The following is a 24874-nucleotide window of genomic DNA, read 5'->3' on the forward strand; positions in this document are numbered from 1 at the left end:
CACAGTGGTAGACAAAGCCCAGCGCCTTTATTGACCCTGCCGCCGCCCGCGCAGGAGCACAAATGTCCACTGGCCCCGGCCCCACGTCCCCAGAGCTCAGCGCTCGCCCGCCGCCCCCTCGGTGCCCACCAGCCGCCGCGGCGGGGACAGCACTGACCCCTCGGTCTGTGCCGCCGGCCGGGTCAGACTCAGCCGGCTCCTCCCTGGCACCTCGCCCTCCGGGGCCGCCACACAGCTGAGGGGCCGCAGCAGCCGCGGCCTCAGGGGGCCCTTCTGGAAGGGCAAGGCCTTGGGGGGGGCGGGCATCAGCTCCTCCCCACCGTAGGTCTGGATCCTCCTGACCGGCACCTGGGCCGGCTGCTGCTCGGCGGCCATGGCCACTGCCATGTCAAAGGACATGCTGCCGCCCTCCCGCCAGCCCGCTCTCCTCGCCCCCGCCGCCACCCCACTGCCCCCAGGTTGCTGGGGAGACCCCTCCAGTGCCGTGGGACTGGGGAGCCGCCGGGGTGGTAGGGCGGCATCCCCCTCCATGGCCGGGGATGCACCATCGGCTGGGGGCATCCAGGGCTGCAGGGCCAGGGGGATCTTGGCAAACTGGGGCTTGGGAGGCACGACGGGGACTGACCGGGCCTGTTGCACCCTGACGGTGCGGGCAGCCAGGCGCACCGGGGCACTGCCGTCACGGCGCAGCACGGCCACGGGCTCAGGGCGCCCCAGCTCGCTGGCGGGCTCGGCCCGGCTTGGCTCTGGGGCTTCAGGGGGAGGGCTGCGCAGCTCTGGGGCCGAGGCAGAGAGCGAGGAAGAACTGGGGCTGCTCACAAGGGTGGCATCGGTGCCCTCCGTGCTGGCTGCAGAGGGCGGGAGAGCCTCAGGGGCAGACCCGGGGACCAGGGGCTCCACTGGCTCCTGGGGGACCTCCTCTGGTGAGGAGGCTGGAGGGGACCCCAGTGAAGGCTGGGCTTCGCCCTCCCCAGGCTCCTCTGGGGCAGGGGGACGGGAGCCAGCTCCATCCTCTTCAGCTTCCCCATCCGATGTGTCGGGAACTGGCCCCACTCCCGCATGGCCCCCAGCTCCTCCGGCCTCATCCCCCAGGCCAGCTTTGGTGCTGGCGTCAGTTCTGCTGGGGCCAGAGCCACCGTCCGCAGCCCCCTCCCCTCCACCTCCCTCCCCTGCAGGCTGGCCAGTGCCTGGCGCAGCCTCCTCTGCTGGTGCTCCAGCAGAGTCCCCAGGCTGCTCCCCCTCACCCGGAGCATCCTCCTCCATGGGGCACGGCCCTGCCAGCCCCGGTGTCAGAGACCTGTCCTGTGACACAGTGGTGCTGTCAGTGGCAGGTGGGGCCGGTGCCAGGGTCTCCGGGGCCGTACCCTCACCCGGCAGCTGGTCGAGGGGCTCCAGCGATGCCGCCAGTGGGCTGAGCTCGTCGTGGGCGCTGAGGAACATGTCTTCCGAGTCGGTGTCCCCAGTGTGGTCCTCGGCATCGGAGCCACTGGGAGCCATGAAGAACATCTCCTCGTCCATGCACTCCTCGATGGAGAGGTAGCTGGCGGGCTGCTCCGTGGGGGGCTCCCCCGGCTGCAGACGGGGATGGGCAAGAGGGTGATGGCCACACTGGAGACCTCCCCAGCCCATCCCAGGCATGGAGCACTGCACGGCCCTGAGGCCCCACGCTGGGGCTGGAGGGGTCAATGCCACCCTGTCCTCTCCATCTCCACCTTCATCTCTCCATGCCCATCCCTGTCCCCTCCATCCCACCCCTGCCTTCTCCATCTCCATCCCTGTCCCCTCCATCCCCACCATGTCCCCTCCATGCCCATCCCTGCCCAGTCCCCTCCATCTCCACCCTGACCAGGGACAGCAGAGGTGACCCTCTACCTCCAGCCCTCCCACCCCAGACCCAAAGCATGGGGATGGTGATTTCGGCTTACATTCATGAACCCGCTCTCTATCCCCTCCTCTATGGGCAGGAACCCCTCGCCGTCCCCAGGGCTGGTGTCTGGCAGCAGGGGCCATGCTGCTGGCTCCCCATCTCCACCGCCCTCCAGCCATGTCTCCTGGCTGTCCAGGAAGGCGAAGGAGTCCCGCAGCTCCAGGGAGAGCCGGGTCTCCTCCGTGTCCATCTTCCCTTCCCCTGCAGAGGGAGACAGGGGGGGATTGAGCCTGGTGTCGTCCCCCCCCCCCCGGCACCCTGGAGGTCCCACGCTGGCTGGTCCCAGTGCACGCCTCTTACCAGTGCGGTGCTCAGGCACCTCGGGGTCCTCGGCAGAGCACTGGGCAGGCAGTGGGGGGCTGGCGGGTGGCGCTCTGCCCGCGGCCGCCTGGGCCAGCACCGGGCACGGCAGCCCCCGTGTCAGGCGGGAGAGGTTGGAGGTGATGTGGAAGGGGACGGTGACAGAGAAGGGGCCAGAGATGTGGACCCCTGCGCACTTCTCGGCACGGCTGCGGCTGGCCTTGGGCGAGCGGCCAGGGGCCACCAGTGAGGCCCGGCCAGCTTTGGGGGTGGTGGGCTCTGACTTGGTGCTGTTTTCGCCCTCTGACTCAGGGCCCTGCGGCTCTTCCTTCCCCTTCAGATTCTCCTCCAGGCTCTCATCCAGCTCAGGGCAGCTCTCCGGCGCCGGCAGTGAGGGGCAGGTGTCAAAGCTCTCCCGACGCTGCGGCGGCTGCTTTGCTGACCTCTTCTTGCTCAGCCGAGAGTCATCTGTGCCCAGCGGGGGAAGAGTCAGGGCCTGGAGGTGTACCCTGTCCCCAGACCTCCCCACACCTGGGGACTCGGCTGGGTGGCACTGTGGGAGCTGCCAAGCTGGGGGACCAGGGTGATGCCCGGCAGCTTGTCCATCCCCATCCTGTCCTCTCCATCCCCACCCTGTCCCAATGATCCTGCCTCAAGGACAGGGGTGGTTCCCACAGGAGCGACAAGGTGTATCCCTCTTACCATCGCTGGCACAGGGGACGGAGCTGAGCGAGTCCATGCTCTTGGCTGGCCGCAAGGTTATTTTACCACACTTGTCATCTGGGGGGGGAAGGAGAAGGGGAGTGGCAGCGGGGTTGGGTTTGGGGACACATCGTCCCCTGAGCAATGGGGTCCCACCCTCTGGACCCCAGGGTGGGGACGACCAGGGCTCCCCACCTTTCTCCTCCACCTTCACCAGCTTGCGCTTGGCTTCGTGGCTGGAGCGGCCCAGGTTGAAGATGGACCTCCACTTCTTGGCCTTGATGGAGCCCTTCCTCCTGCAGGACCCCAGGCGTCAGGGGTGGCGGGCACGCTTGGGCACACTTGTGTGTGCACAAGCACACATGGTGCCTTTGGACACATGCAAGAGCTCATGCACGCCTGCAAGCACGCGTGCAGAGCATGTGCCCATGCTTGCGCATGTAAGAACACGCGTGCATGGGATCCCACCTGCAGGGCACAGGTGTGCTCACGGTGCTGCCCGGGCCAGGGGAGGTCCCTGGGGGGGTCCCTGGGGAGGGGAGGGGGTGGCGGCAGGTCCTACCTGTGGTCGCTGAGCTCGATGATGGTGTGGTAGGGCCGGATGGGGGGGGGCCCATCACCCTGGCTGAGCGTGGCTGGCACGTGGTACGGTGGGGGCTGCCCGTCCCCTGTCCCCCCCCCGCCCAGCAGCAGGGACCGCCGGAGGGACTCGCCGCCTGCAGGCCACCAAGACAGGGCGTCAGGGTCCCGCCGGGGACACCGTCACCATCCCCGCCAGGCCAGGATGTACCGTGGAGAGGGGCGTCCCCGAAGAGCTGCTCGACGTGGGTGAGAATGAACTCCACAACGATGGATTGGACGCGCACCTCCATGAATGCTGCTGTGCCGTTGAACCCCGTCGCCTCAATGTCCTTCGACCTGCCGTGGGGACACAGTGCGGGGGCTTTTAGGCTCCCCCGGGGAAGGGGGATGTTCGTCACCCCACATCCCCTTGACCCCATCCCCGGTACTCACCGCAGCAGGTTGGGCGCCCAGACGATGGCCAGGTTCCTGGCGTGCATGTTGGTCTGGCTGCTGTAGGATGCCATGTGCAGGAGGTGCCTCATCAGGAACTCCAGGGTCCTGCGGACATGCGGGCACGTTAGGGACAGCAATCCCCACAGGGGACACTGTGTTTGGGGTCCCCCCTACCTATAGTGGGGCACCGGCAGCTCCTTCAGCACCTCCTTGATCTTCACCAGGCGAGCTTCTTCCATCTGGATAGCCACTGCGTCCTGCCGGGGGACAGGGATGGGGTGACAAGTGCCACCTCCCGGGGTTGGGGATGGGTGGCAGCACCAGGGAGGGGAACACTCACAGCAAATTTGTCGTAGAGCTGGTAGGTGAGGAGAGGGTTGGGGAGCTCGCGGAAGTACGCCTTGCAGAGGGAGCTGACGCAGTGGATGTCCTGCAGGTAGACATCCTTCTGCAGGTCAGGGCAGCGGTCACTGTCGAACTCCTGCCTGTGAGTGAGGTGGCTGGCTCGGCAGGGGGGACGGGGACAGGGACGGCATGGTCCCCCTCCGCGGCCCCGTTCAGCTGCTGTGCCGTGGAGGTTTTTCACTAGGGTGGGTCAGGATGTGTCCCTGGGGTGTCCCCACACCCATGGAGGTGGGGAGGGTGTCTTGGCTGGTCCCTGCCAGCGGGGCTTAAGGCCACACAAGGACTGTTATGGTCCCCGAGGACCAGACACAGCCCCGATGGGCTGCAAAAGGGGCGGGTTTGTCAGCCGGGGTGATAGGGCGGCATCCCCCTCCATGGCCGGGGACGCACCATCAGCTGGGGGCATCCAGGGCTGCAGGGCCAGGGGGATCTTGGCAAACTGCTGGTCCTTCTGCTGCATGGCCAGGATGCTGGGGACAGGGGGATGGATGGGATGGGGGGTGCTGTGGATGCCAGGCATATGGGGACACTGAGGATGTGGGGAACGCTGGGATTATGGGGGTGTTGGGGACACGGGGGGCATTGGGGATGTTGAGGACGCTGGGGACGCTGGCAAGGCTGGGGTTCTTGGGGACGCAGGAAAAGGGGAGAAAAGAAACACTCGAGGAAAGAACTGAAAGAGCAAAAGAGTGAAAAAACCAAACCAAATATGGAAAAAATGAAAGAGAAAAAAAAGAAAGAATAAACAAGAAAATAGAGAAGAAAAAGGAAGAAAAGGAACAAGTGAAAGAAGGGCTGAAGCAGTGACGGGCAGGATGGAGGCGAGCGCCGCAGGAAGGCAGGATGGGGAAGGAAGGGGGTGCGGGGTGCATGAGGGAACAGCGGGGCCAGATCCGGCCAACACAGCACTGGAGTCAGCGCCTATGCTGGCTGCGGCCCGTCCACTCCTGTCCTGTCAACCGCCCGGCCGGTCCCATCCCTGTCCTCTCCCCATCTCCGTCTGCCTGCTCCCATCCCATCCCCTCCCCATCTTTCTCCTGTGTGGTCCCAGCCCTGTCCTATCCCACCGCTCTCCCGCCTGGTCCTGTCTCATCCACTCCCATCTCTGTCCCACCTCCATCCCATCTGGTCTCATGTCCACCCCATCCCTGTCTCCATCCCATCTGGTCCTGTATCATCCCATCCCCGTTTCCACCCTTGCTGGTCCCATCTCCATCCCCTCCCCACCTCCCTCCCTTCCGGTCCCAGCCCTGTCTTCTTCCAGCCTCCACCTCCATCCTGTCTGCTCCCATCTCCATCCCATCCCCATCTTCCACCTGTCTCCCTCCTGTTTGATCCTGTCTGGTTTCCAGCTCCATCCCAGCTCCCTCTGCCTCTGATCTCCATCCAACCTGCTCCTGTCTCCATCTCCATCATCTCCATCTCCATCCTTTCTCCACCATCTCCATCCTGTCTCCATCCCAACGGCTCCATCTCCATCCAACGCGCTCCTGTCTCCATCTCCATCCCATCCGCTCCATCTCCATCCCACCTCCATCATCTCCATCCCCATCCCGTCTCCATCCCTCCTGCCCCGCCCTGCTTACCGCAGCCGCTGGATGTTGGAGGAGACGCCCGAGAGGCGGTAGATGCCATCTACCACCCCGTGCTGCTCCACGAACTCGGTGCAGCTCCTCAGCACCTGGGGCACTGCGGGATGGGCACCCCGAGTCTGCCGTCACCCACCTCCCCTGGGTCCGCTATTGCCCACCTCCCCCTGGCTCCAGACCTGCTCCCTGCCAAGAGCCGGGGGTGACAGGGGGGACTGGGGCCACCCACCCCCTGGGGTACCCAGTGACAGTGTTCCCACAGGGCAGCCAGTCCCGTCACTGGCCACATTCAGGTGCTGGGGGCAGCGGAGACGCCAGCAGACTGGGGCCACCACGTCCCCAGGGATGGGGCCACCCATCCCCGTCCCCTTGGGGCCGCAGTGGGACACTGAGATTGGAGCCGTGCCAAGGCACCGGGACACCCCCCCCCCCAAATCTCGGAGAGGCTTTGCCAGGAGGCACCCCGGCTGTGACACTTGCTCAACTGCTGGTGATGCAACCGTGTGGCGTGAGTCACCCCCCGTCCCCTCCCCGTGGCGCTGCCGGGCACCCTCCCAGTTTCCGGCAGCTGCGGGGGCGACCCCTAAGGAGGGGGGCTCAGCAGGACCCCGCGGGTGGGGGGACGCGGGTGGTGGCGGCACTCGCCAGCGGGCGCTTACCGTCCTGCCCCGACTGCTGGAGATGCTCCAGGAGGTCGCAGCCGAAAACCCGCTCCTTGGTGCCGCCCTTGCGCCTCGCCTTCTGCCGGGCCTTCAGCGCCAGCGACATGGAGGCGGCGCGGACCCCCTGGCAGCGGGGTCAGATCCTGCCCATGGCCCGAGCGGGGCGCGGGTGCCCCAGAGCCCTGGCACGGCGGCGGCGGCGAGGGCCGGGGCAGGCGGGCGGCGAGCGGAAGCGGCCCCCGGGGAGGAAGTGCGGTGGCCCCGGGGCCCTGACGCAGCCTCGAGGGCCCGGGGCGTCCCGTTGGCGGCAGCAGGAAGGCGGCGGCCGCCTTCGAGGCCGCTTCCTGCTCCTCGGCGCGTCGAAACCGCAGGGCAGGGCGCAGGCGGCACGCTTGCGCACGCTGGTGCGCTCTTCCGCGCGCTTCCGCGCGTTTGTGCGTGCTTGTGCACGCTCATGCTTGCTTGCGTGAGCTTGCGATGGCTTGCGCGTGCTCGTGCATGCCTGCGTGAGCTTGGGCATGCTTGCGCGTGCTCGGGCACGCCTGCGTGAGCTCGGGCGTTGCGTGCCCTCGTGCGCGCTCGCATGAGGTTGCGCCCACTTCGGCATGCTCGTGCATTCTTTCACGTGCGTGCGTGCGCTTGCACGCGGCTCACCTGCGCGCCCAGCGGCACACGGGTGCGCAGGTGGAGCACCCAGGTGTGGCCATCCTTGCACACGAGCAGTGTCCCAAAAGTGCCAGGCCCCCCTCCACGTACCCGCGTCCCTCCCCCGGCTGAGACCAGAAGCACTCGACACAGGGTCCCAGGGTCCCGCGCGGGGGTTTATTTACAAGCGCGGCCGGGCAGCAGCAGGGGGGCAGCGGGGCCCCCATCCTATACAGGTATGTACACGCAGGGCGCGCTGTCCCCAGGGACCCCCGCCACCAGCCCCGCGCCTGGGGGGGGCCCGGCCCCGGGGGGGTCCCCTCAGCAGTCTGTGGGGAGACGATGGGGTTTTGGGGGGTTCTGGGGGGCCGGGATGGGGGAGGGGGCAGCCGGGATGGGGGAGGGGACACAAGCGTCCCAAGTGCCACCGGCAAACCGCGTCCCGAGCGGGGACGGCCGCGTGTCCCCAGCGCCGCGCAGGAAGGAGCTGACCCAGAGTCCAAAGGGATAGTGGGGGGGTGGGGTGGGGGCCCGATCCCCGCCGGGGGTTCCTGCCCCTGTCCTGTCCTTGGGGTGTCCCCACGCCCGTGGGTGCCCGGCGGCTCTGACACCCATGGGTCCTGGATGCTGTCACCTCCTCTCTGGCCAGCCACCGGTGAATGTCCCCAGCCTTGTGCCAGCAGCAAGGTGACACTTGGGGACCAGCGCCCATCCAGGGGCACGGTGCATGTCCCTGACCCCGTGCCAGCAGCAGGGTGACACCTGGGGACCGGAGCCAGTCCGGTGGGCAGGCAGAGCCGGGGGAGCCATAGGGGGGACGGGGGTCCCTTGGGTGTCCCCCCCGGCCCTGCCCAGCTCACACCAGGTGCCCACGGCCATTGATGTAGATGCCGTTGGTGGTGGGCTTGGCCTGCAGCATCCCGTTTTCCTGCACGAAGTGGGTCATGGCCTGCTTGATGGGGTCGTCCCCACCACTGCCACCATCCTCCTCCTCCTCCTTTGGCTCCTTCCCCGGCGGGGCGGGCAGCAGCGGCGCTGCCGGCACCTCTGTCTGTGTCTCGATCTCCCGCACCGTTGAGAGCGTCGAGTAGCTGCGACCTTCGGGCTCTTCGCTCTGCGGGGATGAGGGACAGGGCAGGGTTCACCGCTGATGAACGAACACTCCCGGGGACCCAGCCTCTGCCCCGGGGACCCCTACAGGGACAGGGTGCTGCCGTAGGGCACGAGGAGGTGCACAAGGCTCAGTACACGGGCGTGCAAAGGTGTGTGCATGTGGGAGGGCTTTGCACACCCAGGAGGAGGACTGCACAAGTTGGGATGGGGCTGCACGTGCAAAGTGGGGTTTGCGCACGTGCAAGAGGGAGTTGCACAAGCAGAAGGGGTTCGAACACCTTGAGGGGCGTTTGCACCCATGAAAGGGGGTGCACATGTGGAGGGGGGGGTGTACATGTGCGGGGGGGGGGGGCAGCACCCGTGGAAGGGGTTTGAACACCCTGAGGGGGAGGTTGCACCCATGGAAGAGGGTTGCACACCCAGAAGATGGGGGTTGCACCCGCACAGAAGCATGCCAGAGCTGGAGGACACGCTCTGACAGCCGTAGCCCTGGGCTGGGTGCAGGTGTGGGGCTGAGCCGGGTCCCCTGCCCCACTGTGCCCCCCCGCGCCCCCTGCCCTGCTGCAACTCTCACCATGGCGGAGCAGATGCTGGTGCCGCGCAGGCTGTCCCCGCGCAGGCTGTCCCCGCGCAGGCTGCCCTGCCGGCTCTCTGCACGCAGCTGCAGCGTCTCCTCCAGCTGAAACAGCCCCATGAGACCCAGCACCCCGCAGCCCAGCTCCTGAGCCCCCCATGGCCCTGCCAGCATCCTGGGCATCCCCACCCCGCATCCTCTGCCACCACGGCCTGGCTCCTCCTGGGCACCCCGATACCCACCTCCTCCCAAGCACCCCACTGCCCAGACCCATGGGCACCCTGCTTCCTGGTCCTCCTTCAACACCCCCATACCCAGCACCCCAGGTACCTCGATACCCATCACCATGGGTACCCCAACACCCATCACTTTGGGCATCCCAGCATCCATGAGCCCAGTCACCCCAACATCCATCACCCAGAGTACTCCAAGACCAACTGCCTTGGGCACCCCAACATCCATCACCCCAGACACCCTCATCACCTAGGGTACTCCAAGACCCGCTTCCTCGGGCACCCCACCACCCAACACCCATGGCACCCCAATACCCATCACCCAGACTACCCCAAGTCCTACTGTCTTGGGCATCCCACCACCTATCACCCCAGGCACCCCAGCACCCCGGGCACCCCAAGACCCCCTCCCTTGGGCACCCCACCACCCAAGCCCCCCACCACCTGTGTGCGCGTGTCGGTGCTGTGGCTGGAGTGCAGGCGGCGGATGGAGTTCTCCCGGGTGAGCGTCAGCTCCTCCTCGCTGGGGGCATGGAGGGAGGTGCTCAGCATGGGGTCCTCATGTCTCCCACTGCCCCCCCCCACCCCTGCCGCCTCCCCCCCCCCCCCCCCCCCGACTCTTACTACTTCTCGGAGATACGCTTGGTCTTGCGCTTGTGATAGAGGGTCATGACGACGACAACAATGACAAGGACGCAGAGCAGGACGGCAGCGATGACGCCCACCACCACCACTGAAGCCGAGACCAGGTCCACCTTGCGCACCTCGTTGTCTGTGGGGACACCCGTGGGGTGGGCAGGCAGGGTGAGGGGGGATGAGATGATTGATGGGGGGGTCGATAGATGGATGGGTGGATGGACAGATGAGTACATGGATGAGTGGGTGGATGGATTCATGAATACATACATGGATGGATGGATGCGTACATCCATGGACAGATGGGTGGATGAGTCCATGGAAGGATGAATGAGTGTATCCATGGATGGATGGGCTGATGGATGGACAGACAGGTGAGTCCATGGGTGGGTGGGTGGATGCATGAATACATGGATGGATGGACGGATGAGTACATCCATTTGTTTGGACTCAATGATCTTAAAGATCTTTTCCAACCTAAATGATTCTATGATCCATGGACAGATGGATGGATGAGCCCATGGGTGGATGGATGGGTGGATGGATGGGTTGATGGATGGATGGGTAGGTGGACGAGGGGGTGGTTAGATGGTTAGATGGTAGAGATATGGATGGATGGAGAGAAGTGGCAGGAGGATGGATGATGGAAGGATGGATGGGCAGATGGATGAGTAGACAGATGAATAGGCAGATTGATGGAAAAGTAAATGGATGAGTGGACAGATGGGTGGATGAGTAGATGGGTGGGTGGATGAGTAGACAGATGAGTAGACAGACGGGAGCATGAAGGGAGAGATGAGTGTACGGATGGATGAACAAATGGATAGTGAGAAGTGAAAGGGGGGTGGATGGATGGACAAAGGGGTGGATGGAGGAAGAAACAGAGGGAGAGGTGGTTGGGTAGAGTGAAGTGGTGGGCGGTGGATGGATGGACAGACAAATGGAAGGACAGGTGAATGGACAGACGTAGGAAGAGTTGGGGGCAGGGAGGGACGACAGATGAGTAGACAGGCGAGTGCCTGGGAGGGGACAGACGGGTGGCAGGAAGGGCGAGCAGATGGAGAAAAGCGCAGGGAGGGACAGACGGACAGGCACAAGCAGTGTGGAACGGTGCTGCCCCCCCAGCCAGGCTCCCACCAACCACCCGGGACCCCCACCCCAACGCCCACCCACCACAGCACCCTCAGGGGGTACACGGGTGCCCCGCGCCCCCCGCAGCGCCCACCTGCCACCCTGCCCTTGATGCTGACGTTGGCCCGCGCCTCCTTGGCGGCCACGCGGTTGGAGACGCGGCAGATGTAGTCCCCGGCGTCGGCGGCGGCGAGGGGCCGCTGGAAGACGAGGGTGTCCCCCTTCACCCGCACGCCGGCGGGCAGCGGGGCGTTCAGCCTGCGGCGTGGCAGCACCATCAGCCCCCGGCGTGCCCGGGCGGGCGCGGGCGGCGGCGGCGCCGCCATCAAAGCCGGGGTTGCCAGTTCCCACGGCTGACGCCCTGCCCCGGCACTGGCAGGGCTTGCCTGGGCATGGCACCACCTGCCGCGCTCGCCGCCGCCACGGCCCTCGGCACGGGCACGCCTGGGCAGGGACACGGCGGGGACGGGCACAGGTGGGGACGTGGCGGGGGGGCATGGCAGGCACATGGGCATGGGGGACATGGCAGGGGACACAGCACGGACACCAGCACAGGCAGCTGGGACGTGGCAGGGACGTGGGACGTGGCCAGGACATGGGCACAGGCAGGGGACATGGCAGGGACACCAGCACAGGCAGCCGGGATGCAGCAGGGACATGGGCATGGGCAGGGAGGATGCGGCAGGGACGCTGGCACAGGCAGGGAATATGGCAGGGGACACCAGGACAGGCAGGGGGGACATGGTGGGGGCACAGGCACAGGCAGGGGACAGGGCAGGGACATAGGTAGGGGACACAGTAGGGACACGAACGTGCTCTGGAGACCTGGCAGGGAGACAGAAGTGCACAGGGGACACGACGGGGACACGGACATGGGCAAGGGGACACCATGGCAGGAACAGGGAGGCACGTGGGGATGCGGCAGGGACACTAACACATGTGCAGAGGGGGACAGCAGGGCCGGGGCCAGGCGGAGGGGATGGGGACAGTCCTCACCGTGTCCAGTTGTACGTGGGGGGTGGGTTGCCATCCCCCAGGCAGGTCAGAGTGGCCCCCTCCATGCCCTCCTGCCACTCCTCTGTGTGCCCCAGCACCGAGGCATCCGACAGGTCTGGGGACAAGGGGACAGTGAGGGGACGAGCAGGGATGATGCCCGTGTCCCCACAGTCCTACTGTGCCCCCCATGTCCCCAGTGTGCCCCCTGTGCCTCTTATCTCCCCCACGTCCTCAGTGTCCTCCCTGTCCCCTCCATTCCCAACACCTCGCCCTCTACGTCCCCAAAGTCCTCCATGCCAACGTCCCCCAATGCCCTCCATGGCTCCCTGCCACCCATGTCCCCCATGTGAACCTAGTCCCCATGTCCTTCATGGCCCCACGACCCTCCATCTCCCCAGTGCCCCCATGTCCTTCAATGCCCTCCATCTCCCCAACACCCCCAGTGACACCCACGATCCCCATGTTCCCAATGCCTCCCATGACCCTCAGTGCCCCCTGTGCCCACTATGTCCCCAGTGCCCCCCGTGTCTCTAACATCCTCCACATCCCTCAGTGCCTCCCATGCCCATCACGTCCCCAGTGCCCTCGGCATCCCCCAATATTCTCCATGTCCCCAGTGGCCCCCATGTCCTTCAATCCTCCCCACGTCCTCCATGGCCCTCGTGCCCCGCATGACCCTCAGCATCCCCCATTACCCCCATGTCCCCAGTGCCCATCATGTCCCCCCCGTGCCCTCCATGCCCTCCTCATCATTCCACGCCCCCCCCCCATGCCCCAGTGCCGCACAGGCGACGCTGAGGAGGTGGGTGATCCTCTTCTCGTGGCGCAGGCCAGGGTGGGCCACCACACAGGTCAGGCTCTTGCCGTTCATGCTGCGCCCGGGCACCAGGAAAAACTCGCTGGTGACGGAAGCGGAGCGGGCGTGCGCCGAGCGGCGCGTGGCGTTGGTGCCACGCACCTCCGTCTCCCAGCGTACTGAGGGCACCGGGCTGCCCTCCGCCGTGCACGAGGCCGCCAGCGTCCGGCCCTGACCCTCCTCCAGCGGCGGCCCTGGGTTCAGGATGGGCAGCGGCGGCACTGCGGGCGGCACCGGCGTCAGACCCATGCCGGCATTGGCACCTGTGGGTGCTGCCTCTGCTGCTGCGCTCCGCCGTGCCGGTGACCCCAGACCCGCCTGCCCCAACTGTGTCCCCAGCGTGACTTACTGGGTGCCCAGTACCAGTTCCCCTGTACCCATTTGCATTGCCCCATGCCCATTGCCCCGCACCTGTCGTGCGTTGCCCACCACCCCATAGCCGTTACCCCATCGCCCTGTAGCTACCATGCCATTGCCCCGTGCCCATCGCCCACCTATTGCCCGCTGTCCTGTGCCCATTGCCTCCTCCCCACCACCCATCACCCCCTCCCCACCACCCCGTGCCCATCGCCCATTGCCCGCTGTCCTGTGCCCATCACCACCTCCCCACCACCCATCACCCCACACCCATTGCCCCCTCCCCACCACCCTATACCCATCACCCCGTGCCTGCTGCCCCACGCCCATTGCCCATCACCCGCTGTCCTGTGCCCACTGCCCCTGGCCCATCACCCCCTCCCCACCACCCCATGCCCATCGCCCCATCACTCCATCCTCATCACCCCATGCCCATCGCCTACAGCTCCATGGCCCTTGCCCCCTCCCCACCACCCCATGCCCACCGCCCCATTCCCCGGGCACTCACCCAGCACCTTGAGGGTGAGTCGCCCCTCGAAGCTGCCCAGGGGGAAGGTGATGAGGTGACACTCGTAGTCACCCTCGTCCCCCTGCACGGCGTTCTTCAGGATGATGGCGCCGTCCTCCAGCGCCCCGTCCGCCCGCCGCAGCACCCGCCCAGCGTAGGGCTCCTGCACATGCTCCCCGTGCTGCCGGTTGAGCACGGCCACCTCGGCGTTCTGCCCCGTCGGGCCCCGCTTCAGCCAGGTCACCTGCACCACCTGCTCCTGCTCCTGCGCCCGGTACCGGCACGGCAGCACCACGTCCTGGCCCAGCACCGCCGTCACGCTGCGCTCCACCTCCACCACCCCCGAGCGGCAGCCTGCGGGCACCCAGGCTGGCACCCGCACGCTCGCTCGGCGCGCGGCTGCTGCCGTGCACGCACACAGCGCTCACACACAAGCAAGAACGCTCCGGCATACTTGCACGCGCTCCGGCACGCTCCGGGCACACTTGTGCTTGCACTCACATACACGCAAGAACACTTGGGCACGCTTGCGCACACTTGTGCTTGCACTCACATACACGCAAGAACACTTGGGCACGCTTGCACACGCTCCCGCACACTTGGGCACGCTTGCACTTGCACTCACATACATGCAAGAACCCTTGGGCACACTTGTGCACACTCATGCTGGCACTCACATACACGCAAGAACACTTGGGCACGCTTGCACACACTCCCACACACTTGTGCTTGCACTCACATACATGCAAGAACCCTTGGGCACGCTTGTGCACACTCATGCTGGCACTCACATACACGCAAGAACACTTGGGCACGCTTGCACACACTCCCACACACTTGCGCTTGCACTCACATACATGCAAGAACACTTGGGCACGCTTGCGCACACTCATGCTGGCACTCACATACATGCAAGAACACTTGGGCACGCTTGCGCATGCTCCGGCACGCTTGGGCACACTCGTGCTTGCACTCACATACTTGCAAGGACACTTGGACATGCTTGCACATGCTCTGGCACGCTTGGGCACAGCTGCGCTTGCACTCATGTACATGCAAGAACACTTGGGCACGCTTGTGCACGCTCCAGTATGCTTGCGCACACTTGTGCTTGCACTCACATACATGCAAGAACACTTGCGCGCACTTGTGCTTGCACTCACACACGTGCAAGAACACTTGCGCACACTTGGGCGCACTTGTGCTCGCACTCACATACATGCAAGAACACCTGGGCACGCTTGCACAAACTCATGCTGGCACTCACATACACGCAAGAACCCTTGGGCACGCTTGTGCACGCTCCAGCACGCTTGCACACACTTGTGCTTGCACACATCCAGGCATTTCTTCGGCTGCGCTAACGTACACTCAGGCATGATTGGGCACGCTCGTGTACACTTGTGTTTGCACTCACACCCATGCATTCTTGGGTGCACTCATACATGCAGGCACGCTTGGGCACACTTGTGCTTGCACATGCTTACACGTTTCTTCAGGCTCACTCACATACACTTGGGCGCACTTGAGCACGCTTGCTGACACTTGTGCTTGCGCATGCTCACGCATGCTTAGGTGCACTCACATACACGCAGGAACACTTGGGCACACTTGCACACACTCAGGCACGCTTGTGCACGCTCATACATACTTGTGCTTACAAACGCTCACGCATCCTTGGGTGTGCCCACAATCACTTAGGTGCATTTACGCACACTCACGCACACTTGTGCGGGCTCAGGCGTGGTTGGGCACACTCCTGCATTCCTTGGTGCACTCACACATCCTCAGGTACACTCGGGCACAGTTGTACACTCAGGCGTGCTCGAGCGCACTCCTGTGTGCTCAGGCATGCTTGTGCACACTCATACGGGCTTGGGCACACTTGGGCTTGCTTGGACACGCTCATGGGTGCACTCTATGCTCATGCGTGCCCGAGTGCGCTCACACACACTTATGAGCACTCAGGCAAGCTTCCGCATGCTCACATGTGCTCGGATGTGCTCACACACATGCACACACACTTCAGCACGTTCATGCATGCTTGCGCATGTTTGGATACGCTTGGGCATGGTTGGGCACGCTCGTGCACACTTGGACATGCTCATGCTTGCACACACACTCAGGCATGCTTGGGCACACTCACACGTGTTTAGGCACGCTTGCACGTGCACAGGCACGCTCATGCACACTTGGGCACCCTCCAGCATGCTCAAACATGCTTGTACATGCTTATGCATGCTTGTGCACCCCTGGACACACTTATGTGTGCTTGAACGTGCTCACACACGCTCATGCACACTCACACATGCTTGGAGATACTTGTGAATGCTTGGGTGTGCTCACACATACTCATCATGATTGGGCACATTTGCACCTCTCGGACACAGTCGTGCACACTCCTGCACGCTCGGGCATGCTTCTGCACACTTGTACATGCTCCTGTACGTTTGGGCATCCTTATGCCAGCATAGACACACTCATGCACACTTGGGCACGCTCACACATGTGCAGGCACGCTCAACCATGCTTGGGCATGCTCACAGACATTTGCACACACCTGTGCGTGCTCATGCACGCTTACGCACACTTGGGCACCCTCACACACACACAGGCAGGTCCACCCATGCTCGCACGCGCTCAGGCACGCTCACGCACGCTCGCACACACCCGCACGCACTCAGGCCTGCTTGCACGCTTACGCTCGCTCCTATATGCTCCCATCTCCTCCCGCACGCTCACCCACACGGTCCCCTATCCCCGTCCGCCCAGCAGCCGCATGCGCGCGTGCGAGGCTGGCGGGTGTTGGGGCGGGGCGCGGGGCCCGCCCAGCCGCTCGGCGACGCCGGGGGAAGCGGCCAGGCCGGCACGGCCAGCCCAACCGGCCGGCGCGCATGCCGGGCTCTGCCGTGGCTTGCGGAGGGCTCCCGCCCCCGCCGGCCCCCGAGGCCTCCCCGCTGAGCCCCCCACCGCACCGCTTGCCGTGCCCGGCCTAATTACCCCCCGATTAGTCGACGGATTAATTAAATAATTGCGGCGCTGCCCGGGCCGTGAGTCACAGCTGCGCTGCCCCCACAGCCCCGGCCCTGCCTCAGTTTCCCCTCACGCGGTGATGGGGTCCAGAGGGGGATGAGGGTCCCGGCGCGGTTGGGGTGCCGATGCCGGGGTGGGTGCCGAGTGCCGGGGTGCCGTCGGGGCTGGCGAGCGGCCCCCGCCGCGGGGCGTCCCCACCCAACGGGGCCGAGCGCGTGGGAACGGAGCCGGGAACCGGCTCAACCGGATCCCGTGGCCCCCACGCCCCGGCCGGGCTCGCGCCTGCGGGCCCGGGGAGACAGGGGTCCCGGGCCCAGGGAGATGGGAGGGGGGTCCGGGGTGGGGGGGGGGGGTCAGGCCTGGGGAGCGCACACACAGCCCAACCTTTGCAGCGACGCGTGTGCGCAGGCCGGCATCGCCCCTCGGCACGTGCAGCAGGGCCGTGTGCCCGTACAAGCGTGTGCGCTCGTGCCCCCCGGGGGGGACACATACGCACGCGTGGACCCCCCCCCAAAAGGGGTCTCACACGCGTGGTGGCCCCACGCACACCGCGGGTGCGCGCGCGCACACACACACACGCACCCCCCGGGGGGCCGCGGGCCCGACGCCCAGTGATGGGCTGGGTGCAGCTGCGTGCCCCTGGCCAAGTTGCCCCCCACTCACGGCATGAAGCCCCCGACCCCCTCCCGGCTGTGAGTCGCGGAAGCGGGGGGTCAGCACCCCCCGGGGTGACGTCACACACACACCCCCACGGCGTCCAGCCCGTTCCCACGGGTCCTCCGCCAGTGGGGAAACTGAGGCACGGCGCGGGGGGGTGGGCAGGGCACTGAACCCCCCCTGCTCTGCAGCACCCTCGGGTGCAGCACCCACTGCGGCACAGCTCGGGGCGGGGGGGGGGGGGGTGGCACCCCCCAAGCGTGGGGGAGACAATGGGGAGGGGGCGGGGACCCCCCCGGGCAGCCCGCTGCCCCCCGCCCCCCGAGCGGGAGCGCCCTGTTCCCACGGTGTGTGGTGTGTGTGTGTGTGTCCCCCACCCCCGCGTCACCAGAGGGGTCCGCCCCCCTCCCCCCCCCGGCCCGTTCCCCGGAGGTGCGCGCACCCGGACACGCGCACAGGTGCGCGCACCCGCGTGTGCGGCGCCCACGGCGCAACCCCCGGCACGGCACGGCGCGGGGACACGGACACGGACACACGCACGGGACACGGAGACACACGGACACGCACGGACACACGGTCACGCGCACACGGACACACACGCGGCCACAGGTGCGCGGAGCCACAGGTGCACACGCGAGCGCACACACGTACACACGCACACGCACACCCTCCGCTCCCCGCGGGCCCTGCCCGGGCCCCGGGCCCCGGCCCCCGGGGCTCGCCCCCCCCTCCGCCCTCCGGTCCCGCAGCCCCGGGCCCCCCCGACCCCCCCGCCCCGAGGCAGCCGGTGCCCCCGCCCCCGTCCCCACCCCCGGTCCCGTCTGCCAGCCCGGAGCAGCCGGTGCTGCCGGTCCCGGTTCCTTCCACCTCCCCCCACCCCGGGGGCCGGTTCCCACCCGGGGTCCCGGTTCCCACCCCGGGTCCCGGTCGCGCCTTACCGGTGGCGGCGAGGAGGAGGAGGAGGAGGAGGAGGAGGAGGAAGGGCGTCCCGGGCCGCATCCCGCGGGGGGCCATGCGGACACCTGCGGGCTCACGGCGCTGCTCGGCCCCCGGCCAGCACCATCCGGGCCGCACCGGGCTGCACCGGGGCGAACCGGGCGACGCCGGGACGAACCGGGCTAAGCCTTACCGGGCTAAACCGGGCCGCGCCGGGCCGCTCCGGGCTGCACCGGGCCGAACCGGGCGGCTCCGGGCCGAGCGCGGCGGAGGGGCCGGTGCTGCGCCGCTCCGAGACGGGACGGGACGGGACGGGCGGAGCCGGCGGCGGGGCGGGGTGGCCGGGGGCGGGGCCTGAGGGGGTGGGGTCGGCCGGGCGGGGCCGGGCGGGGCGGACCGGTCCGGCAGGTAGGGGCAGGGGCGGGGCCGAGGGCGCGGCCTTAAAGGGGCGACAGTCACCGACGGGGCGCGGCGGGTCCCGCCCGGGCGATCCCTCGCCGCGTCGGACGGCGGCTCCCGGTGACATCCCTCGTCCCGCCCCGGTACCTCCGGTGTCCCCGTGGGTGCCCCTCAGTGACACACACACACACACACACACACACACACACACACACACACACACACACACCGTGCCCCTCCCAGTCCATTCCCCCTGCCCCACGGCCTCCCATTAACCCCCAGTTCCCCCTCCCTCAGACCCGCCCAGGGTGAGACCCCGCAACCATCCCTGTTCCTGCCCAAACCCTGGGAAGGGGGAGGGCTGTGGGCTGGCACCGACCCACACACACACGCAATTTGGGGTCCCCAAATCCCACCGGACACCACAGGGCAGCCCACGGCGGGGGAGGGGCCTGGCAGTTTATTGGCACAGCAAGAGTCGGGGGGGGGGAGGGGGCAAAACAGGGGTGGGGGGGAGGGAGTGGGAGAGCAGGGGGAGCTCAGCCCTGCAGAGACCAGGCACAACTCAGCACAGCAGTGACTGGACACAACTCAGCACAGCAGTGACCTGCATCCCAGGGTGCACCCACCCGACTCCTGCGGGGAGGAGGGTGAGGGCAAGGGCAGGAGCGGGGACCCCCCCGAGGCGGCTGGAGCCCCTCAGGCACCCGCCACTTCAGAGCTCTCTGGAGACGGGTCCTTGGCAGCGGCACAGAGGTGGAAAAGCCCTGGGGGAGAGAGGAGCCCGTGGGGCACGGGGACGGCTCAACGTGGGTGTGGGGGAGCCTTCCCTGCTGCCCCCCATCTGTGGGTGCTCTCGGCACGTGGCCGGCCCCAGCTCAGCCCTGCAGAGACCGGGCACAGCTCAGCACAGCAGTGACCAGGCCCTGCGGGTGCTGCTACCTGCTGAGCCGATGAGGACGACGGCGACCCAGCCCAGGATGTAGGACCAGGAGAAGCGCCAGGCAGTGCGGGCTGGCCCCAGGAGGCTCAGCGTGCCAGCCGTGTACACCCCCAGCCCCAGCAGTGCCAGCAGACCTGCGGGCAGAGGGGATGGGTCGGCAGCACGGGCCAGCCCAGCCTGCGAGCCCCCAGCCAGGCAGGCAGAGGCTAGGCACAGCTCAGTGCAGCAGTGACAGGCACGGCTCAGCCTGCAGAGACTGGGCACAGCTCAATGCAGCAGTGACTCCCGTGGGGACAGCCCCTGAGCTCCGTGTGCCCCAGCCCCACCCCTCCATCCCGTCCCCACGTACCAGCCAGGAGCAGGGTGACACCGGCCACGCGGGCACGCGACCGCCGGGCAGCACTGGCCACGATGGAGAGCCCCAGAGCGAGGCCGGCGGTGGCAGTGAGCACCGAGAGCAGCATCAGCACCCGTGTGGCCTCCCATAAGGCTGGTGGGGGACACACAGAGGTGTTGGGGACACAGGACCCCAAGCAAGTACATGCCCAGAACACAGCCCCCCACACCTTGCCTGCAGAGGCTGGGCATAGCTCAGCGCAGCAGTGCCCGCCCCCCCCCCCCCCCGCAGAGACCATGCACAGCTCAGTGCAGCAGAACTCCCCCCAATCCCCACCCCACAGAGGCTGGACACAGCTCAGTGCAGCAGTGACCCCCCCCACCCCACAGCAACCAGGCACAGCTCAGCACAGCAGTGCTCCCCCCCCCCATTCCCCACCCCTCAGAGACCAGGCACAGCTCAGTGCAGCAGAACTCCCCCTAATCCCCACCCCACAGAGACCAGGCACAGCTCAGCACAGCAGTGCTCCCCCCCCCCCCATTCCCCACCCCTCAGAGACCAGGCATAGCTCAGCACAGCAGTGCCCCCCTCCCGCCCCGCAGAGACCACGCACAGCTCAGTGCAGCAGAACTCCCCCCAATCCCCACCCCACAGAGACCAGGCACAGCTCAGCACAGCAGTGCTCCCCCCCCATCCCCACCCCGCAGAGACCGGGCACAGCTCATCTCACCCGGTGCCTACCCGGAGTGCCGGGGTGGGGGCGGCAGTGCCCCCCGAGGCAGGTTCGCCACAGCCCGAGGCTGGCAGTGCCACCGGGCGCCCGGCGCTGCAGCCAGAAGTGGGTGGCGGTGGCGGCCAGGAGCAGGGCCAGGCCGCTGGCCCCACAGAGCAGCCCCCCGCCAGCCGGCATCCCCCTGCGCCAGGGAGGGGCTGTGGGGGCTGCTGCCACCCCCGGGGGGGGGGGGGGAGGCAGCACCAGGGGACACAGGGGACAATCGTGGGGACGTCTCTGGGGAACACGGGGGTACCTGGAGGGGGCATCTCCAAGGGATGCAGGGGACAATTGTGGGACATCTTGGGGAGGGGGGGGCGGCATCTCCAGGGGACACTGGGGACAATTGTGGGGACATCTGCAGGGGACAGGGGGGTACCCGGGGGGGGCAGGGCTGGGGCATCTTCAGGGGACCCTGGGGACACCCATGGAGACAGCTGCAGGGGCTGTCAGTGGAAGCCAGGGTGGCATCTCAAGGATATGGGGGTACCTGAGGGTGGCATCTGCAGGGGACAATTGTAGGGACATCTTGGGGGGGTGTACCCGGGGGTGGCATCTCCAGGGGACACAAGGGGCACCTATGGGGACATCTCTGGGGCACATGGGGGTACGCGGGGGGCCATCTCCAGGGGATGCAGGGGACTATTATAGGGACATCTCTGGGGGGGGGTGTACCCGGGGGGGGGACATCTCCAGGGGACGCAGGGGAAAATCGTGGGGACATCTGCAGGGAACATGGGGATACCTCGGGGTGGCATCTCCAGGGGACACAACAGGCACGCATGGGGACATCTCTGGGGGTCATAGGGGTATGCGGGGGGGGGCACCTCCAGGGAACACAGGGGACAATTGTAGGGACATCTCTGGGGGAGGGCTGTACCCGGGGGGGGGTGTGCATCTCCAGGGGACACCCATGGGGACACCTGCAGGGGCTGTCAGTGGAAGCCAGGGTGGCATCTGAAGGATATGGGGGTACCCGGGGGCGGCACCTCTAGGGACATTGGGCACTCGGGGGTGGCACCTTGGGGGACACCAGGGGCATCTCTGCGGGACACCACAGGGGACCCAGGGGTGGCACCCCTGGGAGGCGGGTGGGGAATGGGGGACAGACCCCTCCCAGGCACCCACCCCCAGCCACTCACCTGCCTTCAGCACCCACCAGCTGTGCGCCCCATGGCCGCCTGTGCCTCTGTCCCTCTGTCCCTCTGGGATGGGGACGGGGGCCCTGGGCGGCAGGGGGGGTGCCGAGGCCGTGGGGGCACGTGGCAGTGCCATTGTCGGGGACACAATGCAGGGAAGGCTCTGGGTGCTGCCGTCACCCGGGTGCTGACACGGCAAAAGCTTGTCCCCGCCGGGGTGGCAATGTGGGGGGGGGCAAGTGACACAGCCGGCGTCCCACCCTGCCCCCCCCCCAATCCCAGTGTCCCCTCCAGTACCCTGGGGACAGCGGGTGCCATCACCATGGGCAGGATCAGTCCCGGGTGAGCTGGGGACCCTGCAGCCACCGGGCTGGGGATGGGACACTGGGGACCTGGGAGAGACTGGGAGCAGGGGGGACACTGAGATGGGGGGGTCAGGGGGGCCGGGGAGACATGGGGGACACAGAGGAAAGGGACATTGGGAACACTGGGGGTGTGAGTGGGGGGGGAGCCCCCCAGGGTGGGGGTCAGTCCCCAGGGGTGGCCAAGGAGGCGCCGGCCGGGGCTGTCCCCTAGTGCCACTGTCCGCGTGGCACATGCTGGGGGGGGACACATGTGCTGCACACGCATGTGGCCAGGCACGCTTGTGCACACCCCCGCCACACACACACGTGTGCGCACCCCCCAGCACACGTACACGCGTGTGCACACCCCTCCCCACATGCCCCCGCACGTGCCCCCACCCCTCACATGCACACCCAGACACACGCACACACCCCCGTGCACCCTTGCACATACGTGTGCGCACACGCACACGCACATATGCACACACATGCGCGCACTCACACATGCCCGGGCACACACTCTCGCCGGGTCACAGGCCGCAGGCTGGCGGCAGCAGCAGGAGGAGGAGGAGGAGGCCGAGGCTGCAGCTGCCACGGGGGGGGGCCCTGGAGCAGGGGGGGCTGCAGGGGGCCCCTGCGGAGAGGGGGGGCAGGGGGGGAAACCACCTCAGGGGCTGCCCACGTCCCCATGGGCCTGATGCTACGGTGAGGTGCTCCTGCTGCCCCCACCCCCCCTACAGCACTCACAGCCCCGCAGCCATCCCAGCAGCCCCGATGCCAGGGTGAGGGGCTCCCACCAACCACCATCCCACAGCACCCACAGCCCCAACACCACGGTGAGGGGCTCCCACAGCCCCAACACCAGGGTGAGGGGCTCCCACTGCCCACCATCCCCACAGCCCCAATGCCAGGGTGAGGGGCTCCCACCATCCCCGCAGCCCCGAAGCCAGGATGAGGGGCTTCCACTACCCACCATTCCCACAGCACCCACAGCCCCGACACCAGGGTGAGGGGCTCCCACCACCCACTATCCCCATAGCCCCAATGCCAGGGTGAGGGGCTCCCACTGCCCACCATCCCCACAGCCCCGACACCAGGGTGAGGGGCTCCCACTGCCCACCATCCCCACAGCCCCGACACCAGGGTGAGGGGCTCCCAGCATCCACCATCCCTGCAGCCCCGACACCAGGGTGAGGGGCTCCCACTGCCCACCATCCCCACAGCACCCACAGCCCCGACACCAGGGTGAGGGGCTCCCACTACCCACCATCCCCACAGCCCTGACACCAGGGTGAGGGGCTCCCAGCATCCACCATCCCTGCAGCACCAATGCCAGGGTGAGGGGCTCCCAGCATCCACCATCCCCACAGCCCCGACACCAGGGTGAGGGGCTCCCACTGCCCACCATCCCCACAGCACCCACAGCCCCGACACCAGGGTGAGGGGCTCCCACCATCCCCGCAGCCCCGACGTCAGGGTGAGGGGCTCCCACTGCCCACCATCCCCACAGCACCCACAGCCCCGACACCAGGGTGAGGGGCTCCCACCACCCACTATCCCCACAGCCCCAATGCCAGGGTGAGGGGCTCCCACCATCCCCGCAGCCCCGAAGCCAGGGTGAGGGGCTTCCACTACCCACCATCCCCACAGCACCCACAGCCCCGACACCAGGGTGAGGGGCTCCCACCACCCACTATCCCCATAGCCCCAATGCCAGGGTGAGGGGCTCCCACCATCCCCGCAGCCCCGACGCCAGGGTGAGGGGCTCACCGCCGCTGAGGAGCAGCATCACCTCCCCGCAGGCACAGTCGTCCTCACCCAGCAGCAGGCAGGTGTAGGTGCCAGCGTCCTCATCCCGCAGGCGCCGCAGGACCAGCACCCCTGGGGTGTCAGTGGGTGCCGGCAGCACGGTGCAGTTGCAGTCGGGTGGGCCGCAGCGGGGGCGGCCACAGCTCTGGCTGCAGATGGCAGCACTGGGGCCCACGGGGTCACCCCAGAAGTGCCAGTGCACGGCCCGCAGCTGGCCCAGGGGGGCACCCACCAAGGGGCACCCCAGGGTGATGCTGGCACCCACTGTGCCGTTGGCCTGTGCCCGGCCCCGGTGGGGGCTGTGGCACAGCCCGCAGACCTCCGAGGTGTCACCACGGCCCGCGGCCGGCTCAGCTGGGCCGTGGCAGGGGCCCAGCGCCAGGGGGCCTGGGGACAACAGGGACTGTCACCGGCACATGGCACCGACCTGTGGTACGGCCTTGGGGGGGCCCTGGGGACTGCCACCATCCCACGGCCACGGGGGACACTACTGGGGGACCCTGGGGACTGTCACCATCCCACGGCCTCAGGGACACTGCTGGGGGACCCTGGGGATGGTCACCATCCCACGGCCACGGGGGTCACTACTGGGGGACCCTGGGGACTGCCACCATCCCATGGCCACGGGGGACACTGCTGGGGGACCCTGGGGACTGTCACCATCCCACGGCCACGGGGGTCACTACTGGGGGACCCTGGGGACTGCCACCATCCCACGGCCTCAGGGACACTGCTGGGGGACCTGGGGATGGTCACCGTCCCACGGCCATGGGGGTCACTACTGGGGGACCCTGGGGACTGCCACCATCCCACGGCCTCAGGGACACTGCTGGGGGACCCTGGGGATTGTCATT

At 67.3% G+C, this 24874-nt stretch overlaps 3 protein-coding genes across 4 annotated transcripts; all 3 read right to left on the minus strand.

Moving 5' to 3' along the window:
- Window positions 1-28: 28 nt before the first annotated feature.
- ARHGAP30 (Rho GTPase activating protein 30) lies at window positions 29-6881 on the minus strand. Of its 2 annotated transcripts, XM_075040641.1 has the most exons (12): window positions 6600-6881; window positions 5938-6040; window positions 4287-4431; window positions 4121-4203; window positions 3944-4051; window positions 3720-3847; window positions 3492-3645; window positions 3125-3225; window positions 2930-3007; window positions 2228-2695; window positions 1926-2128; window positions 29-1572 (listed from the first exon to the last, which is right to left on the minus strand). In XM_075040641.1, exons 1-12 carry the CDS (start codon window positions 6706-6708, stop codon window positions 97-99), a joined length of 3156 nt encoding a protein of 1051 aa, XP_074896742.1. In that variant the 5' UTR covers window positions 6709-6881; the 3' UTR covers window positions 29-96. The 2 variants fall into 2 exon arrangements, with proteins under 2 accessions (XP_074896742.1, XP_074896743.1); XM_075040642.1 differs by having other exon boundaries at window positions 4287-4427; window positions 5938-6666.
- A 748-nt stretch (window positions 6882-7629) lies between these two features.
- Window positions 7630-18386, minus strand: NECTIN4 (nectin cell adhesion molecule 4). The gene is made up of 9 exons (XM_075040662.1): window positions 18280-18386; window positions 13652-14005; window positions 12717-13007; window positions 11931-12045; window positions 11029-11192; window positions 9792-9939; window positions 9612-9690; window positions 8935-9039; window positions 7630-8361 (listed from the first exon to the last, which is right to left on the minus strand). The coding sequence occupies exons 1-9, from the start codon at window positions 18353-18355 to the stop codon at window positions 8104-8106; spliced, it is 1590 nt and encodes a 529-aa protein (XP_074896763.1). The 5' UTR covers window positions 18356-18386; the 3' UTR covers window positions 7630-8103.
- A 723-nt stretch (window positions 18387-19109) lies between these two features.
- On the minus strand, window positions 19110-21380 carry LOC142036294 (lens fiber membrane intrinsic protein-like). Its single transcript, XM_075039424.1, has 4 exons — window positions 20698-21380; window positions 19969-20109; window positions 19619-19753; window positions 19110-19443 (listed from the first exon to the last, which is right to left on the minus strand). The coding sequence occupies exons 1-4, from the start codon at window positions 21050-21052 to the stop codon at window positions 19376-19378; spliced, it is 699 nt and encodes a 232-aa protein (XP_074895525.1). The 5' UTR covers window positions 21053-21380; the 3' UTR covers window positions 19110-19375.
- Between the last annotated feature and the right edge of the window lie 3494 nt (window positions 21381-24874).

The sequence above is a fragment of the Buteo buteo genome, chromosome 11 (genome assembly GCF_964188355.1).
Source record: "Buteo buteo chromosome 11, bButBut1.hap1.1, whole genome shotgun sequence".
NCBI classification, from domain to species: domain Eukaryota; kingdom Metazoa; phylum Chordata; class Aves; order Accipitriformes; family Accipitridae; genus Buteo; species Buteo buteo.